Source organism: Pongo abelii, chromosome 1 (assembly GCF_028885655.2).
Source record: "Pongo abelii isolate AG06213 chromosome 1, NHGRI_mPonAbe1-v2.0_pri, whole genome shotgun sequence".
NCBI classification, from domain to species: domain Eukaryota; kingdom Metazoa; phylum Chordata; class Mammalia; order Primates; family Hominidae; genus Pongo; species Pongo abelii.
Genome location: NC_071985.2, coordinates 213,877,255 through 213,893,800, shown reverse-complemented (window position 1 = coordinate 213,893,800; position 16,546 = coordinate 213,877,255). Strand labels below are relative to the sequence as shown.

General features: G+C 54.2%; 1 protein-coding gene across 1 annotated transcript; it reads left to right on the top strand.

Annotated features, from left to right (window-relative positions):
- The first annotated feature begins 211 nt into the window (after positions 1-211).
- On the top strand, positions 212-16,311 carry HTR6 (5-hydroxytryptamine receptor 6). Its single transcript, XM_003775783.3, has 3 exons — positions 212-1,815; positions 13,886-14,044; positions 14,236-16,311. The coding sequence occupies exons 1-3, from the start codon at positions 1,102-1,104 to the stop codon at positions 14,683-14,685; spliced, it is 1,323 nt and encodes a 440-aa protein (XP_003775831.3). The 5' UTR covers positions 212-1,101; the 3' UTR covers positions 14,686-16,311.
- Positions 16,312-16,546: the final 235 nt, after the last annotated feature.

The window sequence follows — 16,546 nt, the reverse complement described above, 5'->3', positions numbered from 1 at the left end:
GCCGCCAGGTGTGGGTTAGGAGGAGCATCTGAGGGTGTGGGGGCTGCCACAGCCCGGGAGGTGACCCCGCGCAGCTGGGGCGCTCTGATCTGCGGCCCACAGGCCCGGGGTGCCGGGAACCCGCCCGCCTGCAGGGCCAGGGCTCGGCTCTCCCCGCCCACCGCGAGGCGGGGCCCACGCTCCGCGGCGCGGGGACCGCGCGCTCCAGGCTGCACCCGGCCTCTCCTCCGCGCGTGCGGGCCCCTCGCGGCGCCTCCCGGGCTCGGGAGACCCGGGCCCGCTGCCCGCCCGGCCCGCGGCCGCCTCTTCCTCTCGCAGCCCCGCGGCGCTTGCCGCAGTCGCAGGCGGCGGAGCAGCCAGAGCGCCCCAGGTACCAGTGCGGGCGGGAGACGGAGGCGACCCTGCGGCCGGGTGGGGAGGGGGCGCCGCGCGGCCGCTGCCCTCCTCTTCCCGCGGGGCCTGGCGGCCCTGGCGAACCCCTGCGCCGCACAGGCCGTGTGCGCCCGATCCCGGTGTCTCCGCGCCAGCTGAGACCTGCCTTTCCCAAGGGGGGCTTTGCTCCGGCCCCTAGGCCCCCGCCCTGCGGACCCCGCCCTGGCACCCCACACGCCCACCGGCCGCGGGGAGGCTGCTCCGGCCCGAGAGCGCCCATTCACCCCCTGCATCCACCTCCCCGCATTCCCACTTCGCACTCTGACCCGGCCGGACGCCCCTCCCCTATCTTGCCGCCCGCCCCCTCCAGGGGGCTCTGCTCCCACCCCAGGGCGCCCATCCGACCTCTGCTTGACTTCCCGCCGCTTCCTTTAGGGGCCTCGGCTCATCGGGTGCCCCTCCCCAAACTTCCAACCCGTTTGCTCCAGGAGTCCCTGCCCCGTCCCCGAGGGCGCTCAAATAGCCACTCTGCGTCCTCCGGTAGTCGCTGCCCCCTGACCTAGCGCGACCCAGCGCCCTCGCCCATGTCCCGCCACTCGCCTCCCCCGGGGGGCGTGGTGAGTCGCGGTCTGTTCTCACCGACGGTCCCCGTCCAGCCTGCGCTTCGCCGGGGCCCTCATCTGCCTTCCCGCCACCCTATCACTCCCTTGCCCTCCACCCTCGGTCCTCATGGTCCCAGAGCCGGGCCCCACCGCCAATAGCACCCCGGCCTGGGGGGCAGGGCCGCCGTCGGCCCCGGGGGGCAGCGGCTGGGTGGCCGCCGCGCTGTGCGTGGTCATCGCGCTGACGGCGGCGGCCAACTCGCTGCTGATCGCGCTCATCTGCACTCAGCCCGCGCTGCGCAACACGTCCAACTTCTTCCTGGTGTCGCTCTTCACGTCTGACCTGATGGTGGGGCTGGTGGTGATGCCGCCGGCCATGCTGAACGCGCTGTACGGGCGCTGGGTGCTGGCGCGCGGCCTCTGCCTGCTCTGGACCGCCTTCGACGTGATGTGCTGCAGCGCCTCCATCCTCAACCTCTGCCTCATCAGCCTGGACCGCTACCTGCTCATCCTCTCGCCGCTGCGCTACAAGCTGCGCATGACGCCCCCGCGTGCCCTGGCGCTAGTCCTGGGCGCCTGGAGCCTCGCCTCCCTCGCCTCCTTCCTGCCCCTGCTGCTGGGCTGGCACGAGCTGGGCCATGCACGGCCACCCGTCCCGGGCCAGTGCCGCCTGCTGGCCAGCCTGCCCTTTGTCCTCGTGGCGTCGGGCCTCACCTTCTTCCTGCCCTCGGGTGCCATATGCTTCACCTACTGCAGGATCCTGCTGGCTGCCCGCAAGCAGGCCGTGCAGGTGGCCTCCCTCACCACCGGCATGGCCAGTCAGGCCTCGGAGACGCTGCAGGTACCCGGGGTGCGCAGGGAGACCCGGGCTGTGGGATAGAGAGGAATGAGCAGCCCCTGGAGACCCTCTGGGCATCCCCACTTAGCACACATTTGCTCATGGCCCTGCGTGGCTGTTGTGAGCGCCCACCTTTCTTCTGAACTCCAGAGCCAATGCCTGACCCACCCACCACAGGATAGCTCCGTCAGGATTCGGGGGCAGCTTTCTCCCAGGTACCATGTACAACAGGGAATTTATGGTGGCCCAACTCTCCCCATCTTTGCCTCCCTGGTCTTCCCCATCATGGCAAATGGCACCATTGCAGCATCACATGCCAGGAACTTAGGAATACTTTTCTCCCTCACTCTTATGCCATTCATTAGCGAGACCTGTTGGTGCTGCTCTAAACAGGTGCCATCTCCCCTGCCACTTCTTACCGGGGAGGCTGCGTAGACTTCTAGCTCCCCTGCTTCTGTCGCAGACCCAGTACTCTCCATCTTCTGCATAGAAGCCGGAGCACTTAAAAGTGATCATGTTGCTCCCCTGCTTCAGACTCTTCAGGCTCCCCACTGTGCTCCAGATAAAGAAAACCTGTCTCAGGATCTGGCCTCAGGATCCGGCACTGCCAGCTTCTCCAGTGTCACCTCCCCTCTCCCTCTCTCTTACTCTGCAACAGCCTTGTGGCCTTTCTCACGGTTCTAGAAGGCACTGGGCTTACTTCTGTGCCCAGGTCTTTGCGCTTGCTGTTCCCTGTGTCTGGAATGTTCGTCCCCCGGCTGCCCTCTTCCCAGGGGCCATCTTTGACCACCCTGTCTGCAGGCCCATCTGTACTCCCCATCCCTGTTATTCTCCGTAAGAACAAGTCATAAGAATGACTTGCTCGTTCTGCCTCCCTGACTTGAATATAAGCTCCAGCAGGGTCACACATATCAAGGTCAGTTTTTTTGGTTTTTTAATTTTTTTTTTTGAGGCGGAACTCACTTTGTCGCCCAGGCTGGAGTGCAGTGGTGCGATCTTGGCTCACTGCAACCTCCTCCTCATGGGTTTAAGCGATTCTTCTGCCTCAGTCTCCTGAGTAGCTGGGATTGTAGGCACCTACCACTACGCCAGGCTAACTTTTGTATTTTTGGTAGACATGGGGTTTCACCATATTGGCCAGGCTGGTCTTCACCTCCTGACTGAGGTCAGTTTTGATCCCCACTGTGCATAGTAGGTCCCATCTTGTTTCAGTGCCTGGGAATGGGGTAGGTGCTCTTAGCTCAAGGCCTTGCATTGTCTGTGAGTGCCTGCTCTTGCCATCCAGGCTGCAGTGCACCTGACTCCTATTGTTCACCCTGGAGGGGTGGGAGTGTAGACCGACCAGGCCTGAGACCCAGTGACTTAGGTCGCAGGTCTTGAGGAAAGTCCCAGCTGGGCTGTTTTGGTGTAGCCTTGGGTGGTGAAAGCTCTAGGAGGGTGGGGGTTGCGTTGGAGGTCACTGGGCACATGGAGACTTGGCAGAGGCTAACACCCTTCTTGGCAGTCCCCCAGACAAGCTTGCCTGTCCCACCCCGGTGGGTGAGGCCCAAAGTTGCCCCTGCCCATCACCTGGGGTGGGGGCAGGGCCCCACATGGACTGGGAGTCCTGGCTGCCGTCCTGCTCCTTCTCCCTATCCATGCTCCCTGTAGAATATTCTTGAGTCTTGGCAGGTGGCTGGGACTCTGACTTGCTTCTTCAGGGGTGGGATGGCTGCCTTGGGCCATATACCCTGGGTTCTTGTTTTTTTTGTTGTTGTTATTGTTGTTTAAGAGACAGGGTCTTGCTCTGTCACCCAGGCTGGAGGGCTGGAATGTAGTGGTGTGATTATAGCTCACTGCAGCTTAGAATTGATCATAGCTCATTCCAGCCTGAAGAGCTGGAATGCACTGGCACGATCATAACTCACTGAACTCTTGGGCTCAAGCGATCCTCCTGTCTCGGCCTCCCAAAGTGCTAGGGTTACAGGCATCCCTGGGTTCTTGAAAAGGAGTGTTTCACAAGCTTCAGGCATTCAAGAACTGCCTGGGGATATCTTCCTTAATGCCTCTTCCACCACCACCTCCACACCTCAAGCCACTTAATTCACATGCATTTGGCATTTTATTTATTTACTTATTAGACACAGGGTCTCACTATGTTGCCCAGGCTGGCCTTGAGCTCCCACTTTGGCCTCCCGAGTAGCTGGAATTACAGGTGCGTGCCCCCGTGCCTGGCATCCTTAGCATTTTCTTTAAATCATCTCTTTTATCTTTTTACTTCCATGAATTTGTGTAGCAAGAAAACCTCATATCTCCTCTAGAAATGGAAAATCTGTATCCCTTGCCATAAATAGAAGGCGATCACAAACACCACTTCAGTGAAACTGAAGAAGCTCCAGCCCTATCACTGAAATGCAGCTTTGTGTGGTTGAGGTGATGAGCCTAGGGCCTGCTTTCTCTTTGTAGCGTGCTAGAAGGTATTACAAACATGGTAGCATCAACGTGGGACTTTCTCTTGATGCACCTAGAAGAGCTGGAAGACAGCTATAATGGGCTGACGTGCTCACTCTGTGATTCACTCATTTTATGGGGTGTCCCTTTACCATCTAAAATCATCTCCATTCCCACAGTTCACGAAGCTCTGCTCTCGTGACTAAGGATGTGAGAAGTTGGCTGGTCTGGGTGAGGTTGGGGCAGGAGAGATCAGGATTCCTAGTTCCAGCGGTGCCGGTACCACACAGATTTTCTTCCCATGAATCTCGCTGGCTGGTACTAGGATTGAACCTGAGTCTGTGGTCTTGGAACCTGGGCAGGAGTCTCCCAGGTGCTAACAGCTGCAGCCCCACAATCTGTGAGCACTCACTCTGTACCAGGCACTGAGCTCAACTTATTAATCCCCCAAAAACCCAATGAGTCAAGTACTACCAGCACCCCTGTTAGACAGGTGGGGAAACTGAGGCTCAGAGAGAGAGGGGACTTGCCCAAGATTGCACAGTTGGTAAGTGAGGTTTAAGCTCGGATCTGGCTGGTGCCATCGCCCTGTGCTGGTGTGCTGCCTGTGGGCAATGACACTCTTGAAATGCTTTGCTTGGGGACCCCACACCTTGCCCCTTTTCTTCTCTGTGCCTTCTGGTCTCCTCTGTTGGGTCCTCCTGATCCGCCCGAGCCATGGCATCCCTAGTCCTCAGTCCTCGGAGCATCTCGTCCTTTTTCTACATTTGCTCCGTTAGTGACTTCATCTTGCCTCGTAACTGAAAATACCACCCGCACGCTGATGACTTCTTACCTGGGCTGCTTACAGGCACGTGCTGCCACACCCAGCTAATTTTTGTATTTTTAGTAGAGACAGGGTTTCACCATGTTGGCCAGGCTGGTCTCAAACTCCTGACCTTACGTGATCTGCTAGCCTTGGCCTCCCAAAGTGCTGGGATTACAGGCATGAGCCACTGCGCCTGGCCCTAACTGACTTCCTGATTCCATTCTTCTCCCTTTCAACCTTCCGCAGTGGCCCCAATGATCCCCTTTACAATGCAGTTCCTGCCGCATCACTCCTCTGCTCTGGTGGCCTTGTGTCTCACATCACCTGGTCCTCTGACCCTATCTGGCCTCCTTTCCTTCTGTAATCCTGCTTGTTTCTTCTCTTTCAGCCATACTGGCCTCCTTGCTGTTCACTGAACACACCAAGCCCATTCTGCCTCACTTGCGGTTCCTTCTGCTTGGAGTGCCCTTTCTTCAGGTCTCCACCCTGTTCTCCCCAATTTCCATCATTTCCTTCCAGCCTCTGTTGAATTGCCTCCCCTAATCCCTCTCTCAAGAGTAGCACCTGTCACCCTCCCCAGGTCCTCTCCAGTCCTCATTTCCTAAGTTATTTCTCTCAGCAGCACCTCCTACCACCTGACGCGTTCTATACCTACCCATTTTTATTTATTTACTGTTTATTTCCTTCTTCTAGACTTTAGGCCTATAAGGGTGGGGAACTTGTTTTTCTGTTTTCTTTTTTTTTCTTTTTTGAGATGGAGTCTCACTCTGTCGCCCAGGCTGGAGTGCAGTGGCGTGATCTCAGCCCACTGCAACCTCCGCTTCCCAGGTTCAAGCAATTCTCCTGCCTCAGCCTCCCGAGTAGCTGGGACTACAGGTGCACATCGCCATACTGGGCTAATTTTTTGCATTTTAGTAGAGATAGGGTTTCACTGTGTTGCCCAGGCTGGTCTTGAACCCCTGAGCTCAGGCAATCCACCCACCTTGGCTTTCCAAACTGCTAGGATTACAGGTGTGAGCTACTGTGCCTGGCCTTTCTGTTTTCCCCCATGGTCCCAGGAATTAGGGGCACCTGGCACATCGCGGGTGCTCAGTATGTATTGATGGAAGGAATGCAGTGAACACAGTGCTTCAGGGAGCCTGGTATTCCAGCCCTGTTTGTGCAGTTGCCTGTTTTCTCATGCCTTTCAGAGTCACTTCTTGAGTGTCATGATCCTGAGCTTTTTATCGTGTGAATTCATTTGCTTGGTGACATGTATTGACACCTGCTTTGCACAGCAGCTGTTCTAGGCTGTGTATGTGGTGGTGAACGAGACCAACAGTGCCTGCCCTCTTGAAATCTGTTCTAGTTAGGGTACAGACATTAATCATCAAACTGTACCACGATGAGGATTATGGAGCTTATAAGAGGGGTGCTTCACCCGGCAAACATTCAAAATCTATTATTCACTGTGTGTGTTTGAAGATGAAAGCAAAGCACTCACACCGAGCCCTAAAGTGAAAGGCTGGAGGGGTCTTCATGGGTTGGTTAGGCCAGCGCCTTACTTCTAAGGCAGAGTGACTCAGGGGCCTCTCAAGCCAGAAATGTGTCTGTTCTAATCCCCCCGCTTTCTGGAAAGCCCATTCTCTTGGTTTGAACGTGACGTGTGCAAACTCTGCCTCTGTTCCTGCTCTCAAATCCACTCGGCTCCTAAGCAAGCCTCCTGCAGGCCGTTTTCCTGATTGCCTGGTGAACGGCCTGCACTTTGGGAAATTGCATCTGGGATTGTGCCTCTACTTGGCCCTCCTGGATCACCGCCTCTTTCTTCCCACCAGAGCTGGCCTGGAGGTGAAGGCCCCCTCAATGTTTGGACCTAAAGGAAGTGATGAGAATGAATCAGATGTGGGTGCCCAGCCCCACTTAGCCTTGGCTTCCTGCCCCATTCCAGTCTCTAGCTTCCCTGCAGAGGGAAAGGAGCTGGGCATAGGTCTCGAGGCCCCAGTTCCTCTGGGGTCAGAACATGGGAGCTGGTCAGCCTTGAGCATTTCATCCCCTCTCCATATGTCTATTTATGGAAACGGGCTTTTAAAAGGCCACTGGTTGGCTCAGTGGTTTCCATCAGGTCTTCCCACCACCTCAGGGCTGGGAGGAAGGGGTCCTGCTTAGCACTGGGGCTGGGAGTGTGGGCTGGGGATGGAGGAAGAGCCGTGGGACAGAGTGAGGAGCTACCAGGGCAGGGGAATGTGTGTGTTGGGAGCAGGGTAGAAGGTGGGGGCCTGGATGTGGGTGGCACTGAGCCATCCTCGGGAGATTGTGGAGGGTCCAGGGTGTTAGGGATAGTTTCAGAGATGCAGCATGGGCCATCGGCTTGAGGCAGAGACCAGCAGGAGAGGCCCAGCCTCCTCCTCTTCCTGGCAGGATTTCTGGGTCTCTGTGGCCCATAACCTCATCCCATCTCTACACCTCACCTTCCTCCCCACTCCTACCCACCCTTCTCTCCTTCAGTTCCCATGTCTTCCTTCTGTGTGCCCTGTCTTCCCCTCCCCCTTTTCCTGTCCCATCAATTTCTCCCGCTTTTCCTCCTCCCCCTCCTTTTTTCACCCTCTCTCACCCAACTAAGCGTCATTCTGTCTTAGTGCTCCATCTTCCCTTCCATCTCTGTCTTTCCTCCTCCTCAGAGGATGAGGCTGTGATCACAGAAATATCTGTGAGGGGGAGGAGGGGGCCGAGCCAGGGAGAGGCTGGCAGAGTGACACTGCCGAGCATGGCAGGCTTGGCTGCTGCTCAGAGCCAGGCAGCCTGGTGCAGCCAGGGCTGGAGCACGAGCTTGGGGGTCTCGCTGGTCAGGGTTTAAGCCCGCCTCTTTTCCCTCATAGCTGGACGAACTTGGGCAAGGCATTTTACCTCCTTATGCTCCAGGGGTCATGACATCTATCACACAAGTCTGTTGAAGATAATATACATAAAATACCAGGCACATAGTAAGTGCTCAACAAATTTCAGCTAGGCAGTGACTCACAACTATAATCCCAACACTTTGGGAGGCCAAGGCAGGAGGATCCTTTGAAGCTAGGAGTTCGAGACCAGACTGGGCAACATAGCGAGCTCCTGTCTCTAAAAATATATATAAAAAATTAGCCAGGCCTGGTGGCATGTACCTGTAGTTACAGCTATTCGAAGAGGCTGAGGTGAGAGGATTGCTTGAGCCCAGGAGTTTGAGGCTGCAGTGAGGTATGGTCATGCCACTGCATTCCAACCCAGGCAACAGAGCAAGACCCCATCTTTAAAACAACAACAGTAGTTGTTCGTGCCTCTCTTTTCCTGTTGTTGGTAAAATATATGTTTCTGGGGAGCTCACCACTTTGACCCTTTCTAGGGAAAAACATCACTGCTGTCACCAGCACCATCACCATCATTATCAAACAGCTGAGCCAGAGACTAATAACGACAACCATAGCCAACACTTCTATGGGACTTCCTATGTGCCAGCACTGTTCTAACTTTCAGTGTATTATTTTATTTTATCCTTATTGTAATCCTATGAGGTAGATGCTGTTTTAATGCCATTTTACAGAACAGAAAGTGGAAGCATAGATGAAGTAACTTGCTTAAGGTCACTCCACTAGTTTGTAACAGAGCCAGGATTTGAAACCAGGCAGTCTGGCTCCAGAGTCTGTCTTGTAACTCTCACACTATGATCAGATGATGGTAAAAAAATTTAATTGTGGGCTGGACGTGTTGGCTCACGCCTGTAATCCCAGCACTTCGGGAGGCCGAGGTGGGCGGATCACCTGAGATCAGGAGTTTGAGACTAACATGGAGAAACCCCATCTCTACTAAGGTACAAAATTAGATAGGCATGGTGGTGCACACCTGTAGTCCCAGCTACTTGGGAGGCTGAGGCAGGAGAATTGCTTGAACCCGCGAGGCAGAGGTTGTGGTGAGCCGAGATCGTGCCATTGCACTCCAGCCTGGGGAACAAGAGCGAGACTTCATCTCAAAAAATAAATAAATAAATAAATAAAATTAATTGCATAAAGGAATACATGAATACACTTTAAAAATTCAACAATAGCGATGAAAGAAAAGACCTCCAAATTCCAGCTAATCACCTTTCACTCCCAGGGACATGCATCAATTTAGGATATGTCCTTCTAGGTCTTTTTTTTTTTTTCTGTTAGGACAGGGTGTCACTCTGTCACCCAGGCTGGAGTGCAGTGGTACAACCACAGCTCACTGCAGCCTTGACCTCTTCTGACTCAGGTGATCCTCCCACCTCAACCTCCCAAGTAGCTGGGGCTACAGATGCACATCACCATGCCTGGCTAATTTTTGTATTTTTTGTAGAGATGGGGTTTCACCATGTTGCCCAGGCTGGTCTTGAACTCCTGGACTCAAGCAATCCACCTGCCTCGGCCTCCCAAAGTGCTGGGATTACAGGTGTGAGCCACTGTACCTGGCCCTTCCAGGTCATTTTCTATGTGCTTATGTATTTATACAGGTACCTAAAGAAACTTGGTGCTTTGTGTTGGATATTGTTTTTTAAACAAATAGGATCATGCTGTATCTATTACTTTGCAACCTGCTATTATAATTTAATAATCATGGAGGTCTTTTCATTTGATTGATTCATTCTTTTAAAACATCGGTGTAGTATTCTGTAGTGGGAATACACCGTGGTTTATTTAAGCCACTCTTCTCTTTTTTTTTTTTTTGAGACAAACTCTCACTCTGTCACCCAGGCCGGAGTGTGGTGGCGTGATCTCGGCTCACTGCAGCCTCCACCTCCTGGGTTCAAGTGATTCTCCTGCCTCAGCCTCCTGAGTAGCTGGGACTACAGGCATGCACCACCATACCTGGCTAATTTTTGTATTTTTAGTAGAGACAGGGTTTTGCCATGTTGGCCAGGCTGGTCTCGAACTACTGACCTCAAGTGATCTGCCCACCTTGGCCTCCCAAAGGGCTGAGATTATAGGCATGAGCCACTGTGCCCAGCCTAAACCACTCTTCTTTTGATGGACATTAAGGCTGTTTCCAATTTTTTCCTATCACAAGTAGTGCTGTGGGACACATTCTTGGATATGTCAAGCGTGTAGACATGAATGTAGGTGTTGGCTGGAAGCTGTACGTGCGATTGTTGGCTGGAAGGGCCCTGGATTGTCCTTCAGGAAGCTGCCCTCTGACACTGACACAGAAGGGAGATGCAAAAAACAGGACATGGCCCAAGGGGCTGCGAGGTGCTTACGGGGGAGAGAGAATCCAGAAGGGTGATGCCAGCATCAGCCAGATGCCGGGGTGTGGATTAGTGGCTGCCATTGGCTTCTGCTCCATGAGGGCCTCTTGCTGACAGTGGTGGGGTTTCTGTAACCCCACCCTGACTGGGCCCATGGATGCCATCTCCAAAGGTGGAAGCAGCTTGGTGAAGTGGGCAGAGTGGAGTTCCTGAGGCCAGAAATGATGGAATCCCTAACTCAACTCTTAACTGCTGTGTGACTTCTGGCAAGTCATTTTGCCTCTCCGAGCCTCAGTTGTCTCATCTGCAAAATGGGGATGATTAGGTCATAAAGACTGAACGACCTAATGACTATCAAATGCTGATGTGTAGTAAGTGCTCGAGAAATGGGGATGATAATGCTGATTTGTTCAGGGCCACTCAGGTTTTGGTTGGAGGCCTTGTACTGGAACAGTTAACCTTGGGAAGGGTAGAGTGTCCTCTACCCTTTCTGAGTCTCAGTTTCCTTCTCTCTTTCCTCTTGCCTGTGTTCTTGAGTCAACTCTCTGGAAAGCAGAGGAGAAAGAAAAACCTGCAGTTGTTCCCAGGGAGACTAGAAAGGGAATCTCAGTTCATCTCCACCCCATTCTCTGGAGCTCCTTCCCCAGTGATTGACCTGAGATAGTCCCCTTAGTGCCTCAGTTTCCCCCATGCCCTAGAGCTCTGATAAGATCAGGGCTGCCTCCTGTCCCCTGCCCTCCTCAGGTCACTAAGGGTCAGAGCGATGCCTGGATGAGACAGTGTCTCATCCCTCTCCATGCTGTCTATTCCCATTGATGGCAGCAATTTGAAGGTGTGGCAGGTCTTAGGAGATTCTTTTGGGGAAGCAGGAGCCTCTTCTCTTCCTCCAGGCTGACCATAGTGTGGTCACAAAAGCCATGTAGAGTCCACTCTGGAGGACAGAAAACTAGAAGAGGAGGGAGGAGAGTAAAACCCTCTTTTACTCCCTTGCTAACTTGGAATGACTTTGGAGCAGACTTGTGTATGATGGGGTGGAGTCGGAGGAGAGCATCCTCTAGTCGTAGCATCTGAGCTGCAGCATGGTGACTCAGAGCATTTGTCTTGGTGTCTGTGCTGCTTTGGGGAGGCCAGAGCTGCTGGTAGAAGGACAGGCTCCCCAACAGTGCTCAAAATCACCCCAACCTCACAACACATATCACAGAAACAGCAACATGGCTACCAGCTATTTAGCACCTACTCAACGTCAGACACTGTGCATGCATTTATTATCCATAGCTTCACAGCGACGCCGTAAGCTGAGTATGATTTCTCCCATTTTGCAGATGTGGAAACAGAGGCTCTCTCAAGATCACAGAGCGAGTAAGTGGTAGAGGCATGATTTGAAGCCAGATCACCTGTCTTAAAAGCCCAGCTTTTGCCTCTGTACAACGCTGTCTCACCAAGACAGAAGGGAGAAACCAAGGCCTCTGTTGTGAATTTGTATAACCTTGATATTTGTACAACCAGATTTCATGTGAAGAAACACGTTGAGGGGTGGGGATTACAATGTGCTTCGTCTCCCTGCCCCAGCAACCTCCTTGCCATTTCAGAATTAGAATTCCAGCTCCTATGAAAAGACCGCATGTAGTTGGGGTTTCAGCACCATGGACAAGACACCAACTCTGGAGGCTTAGAAAGAGCAGGGGCTGGAGGCGAGGGCATGCGCAGCAGAGTGGGGTGGGGTGTTGGCTTTGGTGCTCCCTGGAGTTGACACATCTTGGCTTTGCCTCCTCCGCCTTTCCATCTGCGGAAGGTTGCCTGGGAATGTGGCTTTGCTCCTGCCTCCTTCTGACCTCATCTCCCCACATCCAACCCACCTCTGGCCTCGAGAACTAAGCAGGGCTCTCACACAATTTAGGAACTAGACAAATCCCAGTGCCGGGAAAATCCCTGGCTGTCAAAGCCCAGATGTGTTCACAGACAGCAAACACTCCCTTTGTGTAGCTCATGATGAACTGTGCACACCACTGCCCACGGGCGTTAAATAGTAAATAGAGGTGGGCCTAATTTTGTGTAAATCTAATATATGAAAATCCACATTGATTACAGAAACACATAGTTTAGAGGAGGGCTTCACATCCCAGCTTTCACGGACTCCTAGGGGTTTCTGGTGGAAACTTAGAGACTTCAAGGTCATCTCAACCTTCTGGAAGTGTGGAACGTTGTTTTCTTGTCTGTACGTGTGTATAAAAATTTACAAGCCTTTTATTTTCTGGGGAGAGGTTTGTGTGTGTGTGTGTGTGTGTGTGTGTGTGTGTGTGTAGATTTCGTTAGCTTTTCAAAGGGCTCATGAAGTTTAACAAGTGAAGAGCACTGCTGAGCTAAAGAATCGTCCAGCTCAGAGAGCCCTTTGGGACTGTGGGGGCCAGTTTGCAAAGTCAAAGTCTAACCTCCCCGGGCCCATGCCTTCCTTTCAGTGGCTGCTGGGAAGTAGCTTCTTTCTCCTCCTCCCTCCTACCCCCTCCTCCTCTTCCTGTCCACTTTTGAGAATGGAGATGCCTGCCAGTTCGCAGTATAATTGAGCTGGAAAATGCCAAGGTCACCAGCATCCTTAGGAACCTATAAGAGATTTGGCTGCAAACATTGGCTTTGTGCACACATTCTCAAAAAAGCCTTTCTATTTTGTGGGGCTCAAGAGTAATTGCCCAGGCAAGACTATTGCTCCCAAATGTGAAGAGAATCCACATACAAAGCAATTGCCAAGCTCTGGACAGTAACAGGTCCTCTTTTTCAAGTACTGTTCAATTGCAATTGATTTTGTGTGTGTCTGTGTGTGTGTGACAGAGTCTCGCTCTGTCACCCAGGCTTGGAGTGCAGTGATGTGAGCTTGGCTCACTGCAACCTCCACCTCCTGGGATCAAGCAATTCTCCTGCCTCAGTCTCCCGAGTAGCTGGAATTACAGGTGCCTGCTATCACTCCTGGCTAATTTTTGTATTTTTCGTAGAGGCAAGGTTTCACCCTGTTGGCCAGGCTGGTCTCAAACTCCTGACCTCAAGTGATCTGCCTGCCTCAGCCTCCCAAAGTGCTGGGACTACAGGCGTGAGCCACTGCGCCCAGTCAATTGCAATTGATTTCTGTAGCACTAAAGGCTTTGGAAGGTGCTGGGCTCATTGTAATGTGTGTGTTGGCCTGTGTCACGTATTGTCTTTGCAGGGATGGTTGTTCTGAACCATCTGATTTGTGTTTCAGGTATTGCTCTGTCTCATTGCACTTCCTAGAGCACCTTATGAAATTCTGGGTCAGGGTCAGGGCTCAGTGTGGGACCAGGATCAGGGCTCAGTCTAGGTCCACGGTTGAGGCTTGGTTTGAGAACTTGGTTATGTAGGGCTTTATGGTAGGTGTCAGGGTTCAGTGGGGGACCAAGGTCAGGGCTTGGTTTATTGCTGACATCAGGGTTTGGCCTGGAGTCAGGGTCAGGGCTCGGTCTAGGACTCTAGTTGGGACTCAGTCAAGGAACAGGGCTCAGTTTAATCCTGGCACTAAGGCTCAGTCTAGAATTAGGATTGAAGCTCAGTCTGTGGCTAGGATCAGGGTCAGATGGGGGCCCTTTCTCAACTGACTCATGTGGCCTTCCTTTCCGCAGGTGCCCAGGACCCCACGCCCAGGGGTGGAGTCTGCTGACAGCAGGCGTCTAGCCACGAAGCATAGCAGGAAGGCCCTGAAGGCCAGCCTGACGCTGGGCATCCTGCTGGGCATGTTCTTTGTGACCTGGTTGCCCTTCTTTGTGGCCAACATAGTCCAGGTAATGCCACAGCGGGGGGCAGGTGAATCCGGCCCTTGCAGGAGAGGCCCTGGATCCCAGTCCAGGCATGGGGACAGGCGAGGGCAGGCTGCCTCTCATGCTGCATGTGTGTGTGTCTGCTCCATCCATGCTGGGAAGGGTGGCCTGGGTCCTTGCCCTGGGACCAGGCATGATGCATCCCCTCCCCTCAGGCCGTGTGCGACTGCATCTCCCCAGGCCTCTTCGACGTCCTCACGTGGCTGGGTTACTGTAACAGCACCATGAACCCCATCATCTACCCACTCTTTATGCGGGACTTCAAGCGGGCGCTGGGCAGGTTCCTGCCATGTCCACACTGTCCCCGGGAGCACCAGGCCAGCCTGGCCTCGCCATCACTGCGCACCTCTCACAGCGGCCCCCGGCCCGGCCTTAGCCTACAGCAGGTGCTGCCACTGCCCCTGCCGCCGGACTCAGACTCGGACTCAGACGCAGGCTCAGGCGGCTCCTCAGGCCTGCAGCTCACGGCCCAGCTGCTGCTTCCTGGCGAGGCCACCCGGGACCCCTCGCTGCCCACCAGGGCCACTGCTGCCGTCAATTTCTTCAACATCGACCCCGCGGAGCCCGAGCTGCGGCCGCATCCACTTGGCACCCCCATGAACTGACCCGGGCTTGGCGCTGGCCAGTGGGGAGCTGGATTGAGCAGAACCCAGACCCTGAGGCCTTGGGCCAGCTCTTGGCTAAGACCAGGAGGCTGCAGGTCTCCTAAGAGCCCTCTGAGCTCCAGAGGGGTGCGCAGAGCTGGCCCCTGCTTCCATCTCCAGGCCCCTTACCTGCAGGGATCATAGCTGACTCAGATATCATGTTCTGAAGGATGCTCCACTGTTGAGTGTAACTTGTGTGTGCAGAGGATGGGCTGGAGGACTCTGGATGTTGGGGAGAAGGACCTCTTGGTTCAGGTTAGGATGAAAACAATCATGACCTTTGCCTATTCTGTCAGGCTGGACGGGAGGGAATGCCCCCACCTGCAAGCATGGATTAATGCTGGGCTGAACCCCTTGCTACTCACAGTGTAGTCCATGGACAATCAGCATTGCCATCACCTTTGGGAGTTTGTGAAAAATGCACATCTCTGCCCCTGCCCAGACCTGCTGAGTCAGAACTGCATGTTACCAAGATCCCAGGTGAATCACGTGCCCATTACAGTTTGAGATGTGCTGCCTTAGATGATCTTTAACCCTCAGAATGATTTGCTAGAGGGTTTTTGGACCTGCCAGTCTCCCCTCCCTGGTATATATGTGGCAGCAGCTGCACCTGGGAGGCAGGCAGGCATGCATGTGGGCCTCTGCTCTACCACCTATGAGCTCTGGGGCCTGACACAAGTTACTTAACCTCTCTGAGTCTCAGTTATCCCATGTGTAAGGTAGAGAAATGATGCCTATCTTGCAGGGTTGTCTTGAGAATTAAGACAATGTGTGCCCAGCACCCAGTACATGGTCAGTTAAGTGGTACGTTCTGTTGTTACGACCCCCAGCTATCCAGCCCCCTGGCCTCTCCGGCTGTGTGTCAGGAAGGGCTCTTTGTTCCTGTTGTTCTCTTTCCATTTGCCTCCCCCTCTTCAGCCCCGGCCTGGCCTCCCAAAGCCTGACTCTGGTTCCCCAACTCCCTGTTCTGGCTCCTGGGTGGGGACCCCATCTCTCAGGGACCCTCCCAGCTCTCAAGCTGCTGCATCGCCTCTCCTGGGGGCAAAACGGGCAGGTGGCAGTTTCTTTTTCAGCCTCAGGACTGGTTTTCCTCGATCCTGGGGGGTCCTTGAACCTAGAAGGGAACAACTGATTGGGATAAACCCAGCCCCTTGCCCACCTCCCTCTGAGCTTCCCCGGGGTCAGTGAGAGAAATGGGAATGGTAGCTACTTGGGTCAGCAGAGCAGAGTCGAAGAGCTGGTGTGGGGTGGGGCCCATGAGGCAGGCAGGTGGACTCCGGCACAGGGGCCTTGGTTTCTGGGGGTAGGGGGTTGGGGAACTCTTGGTCGCCAGTTTACCTGCCATAGGTCCCTTTTCAGCCCTGCCTCCCCCAAGTTCCATCAACACAAACTCCCGGGGGTCCTCCATGCCTGGCCTGGCCCTCTCCTTGGTGCTGATGAGACACAACTCTGGCCCCGGCCGCTGGCCACTGAAGGGCCACGGTGCTTGTGGGGCTTCCTCTATCCCCCAGGCCTGCCCAAGGGGACTCTCAATAAACTCTAGCTGAAGGCAGTGGCTGTGGTGTGGACTGGATTCAACTGAGGGGCCACTCGGGGCTTGAGAAGCAGCTGGTGTCGTGGTGAGGCCTGGGTGTAGGTGTCCTGGGTTGTGGTCCAGATTCTGCCCCTTCAATCTGGGACCCCAGCAAAATTCTTTCCCCTTTCAGAGCCTCCATTTCCCATGTATGACATGAGCAGTTTAGTTTAAAAGCAACAAGAATTGCATAAATACTTGTTTTTAAATTTTGTGTTTTAAGAGTTGGAGTTGGCTGGGCATGGTGGC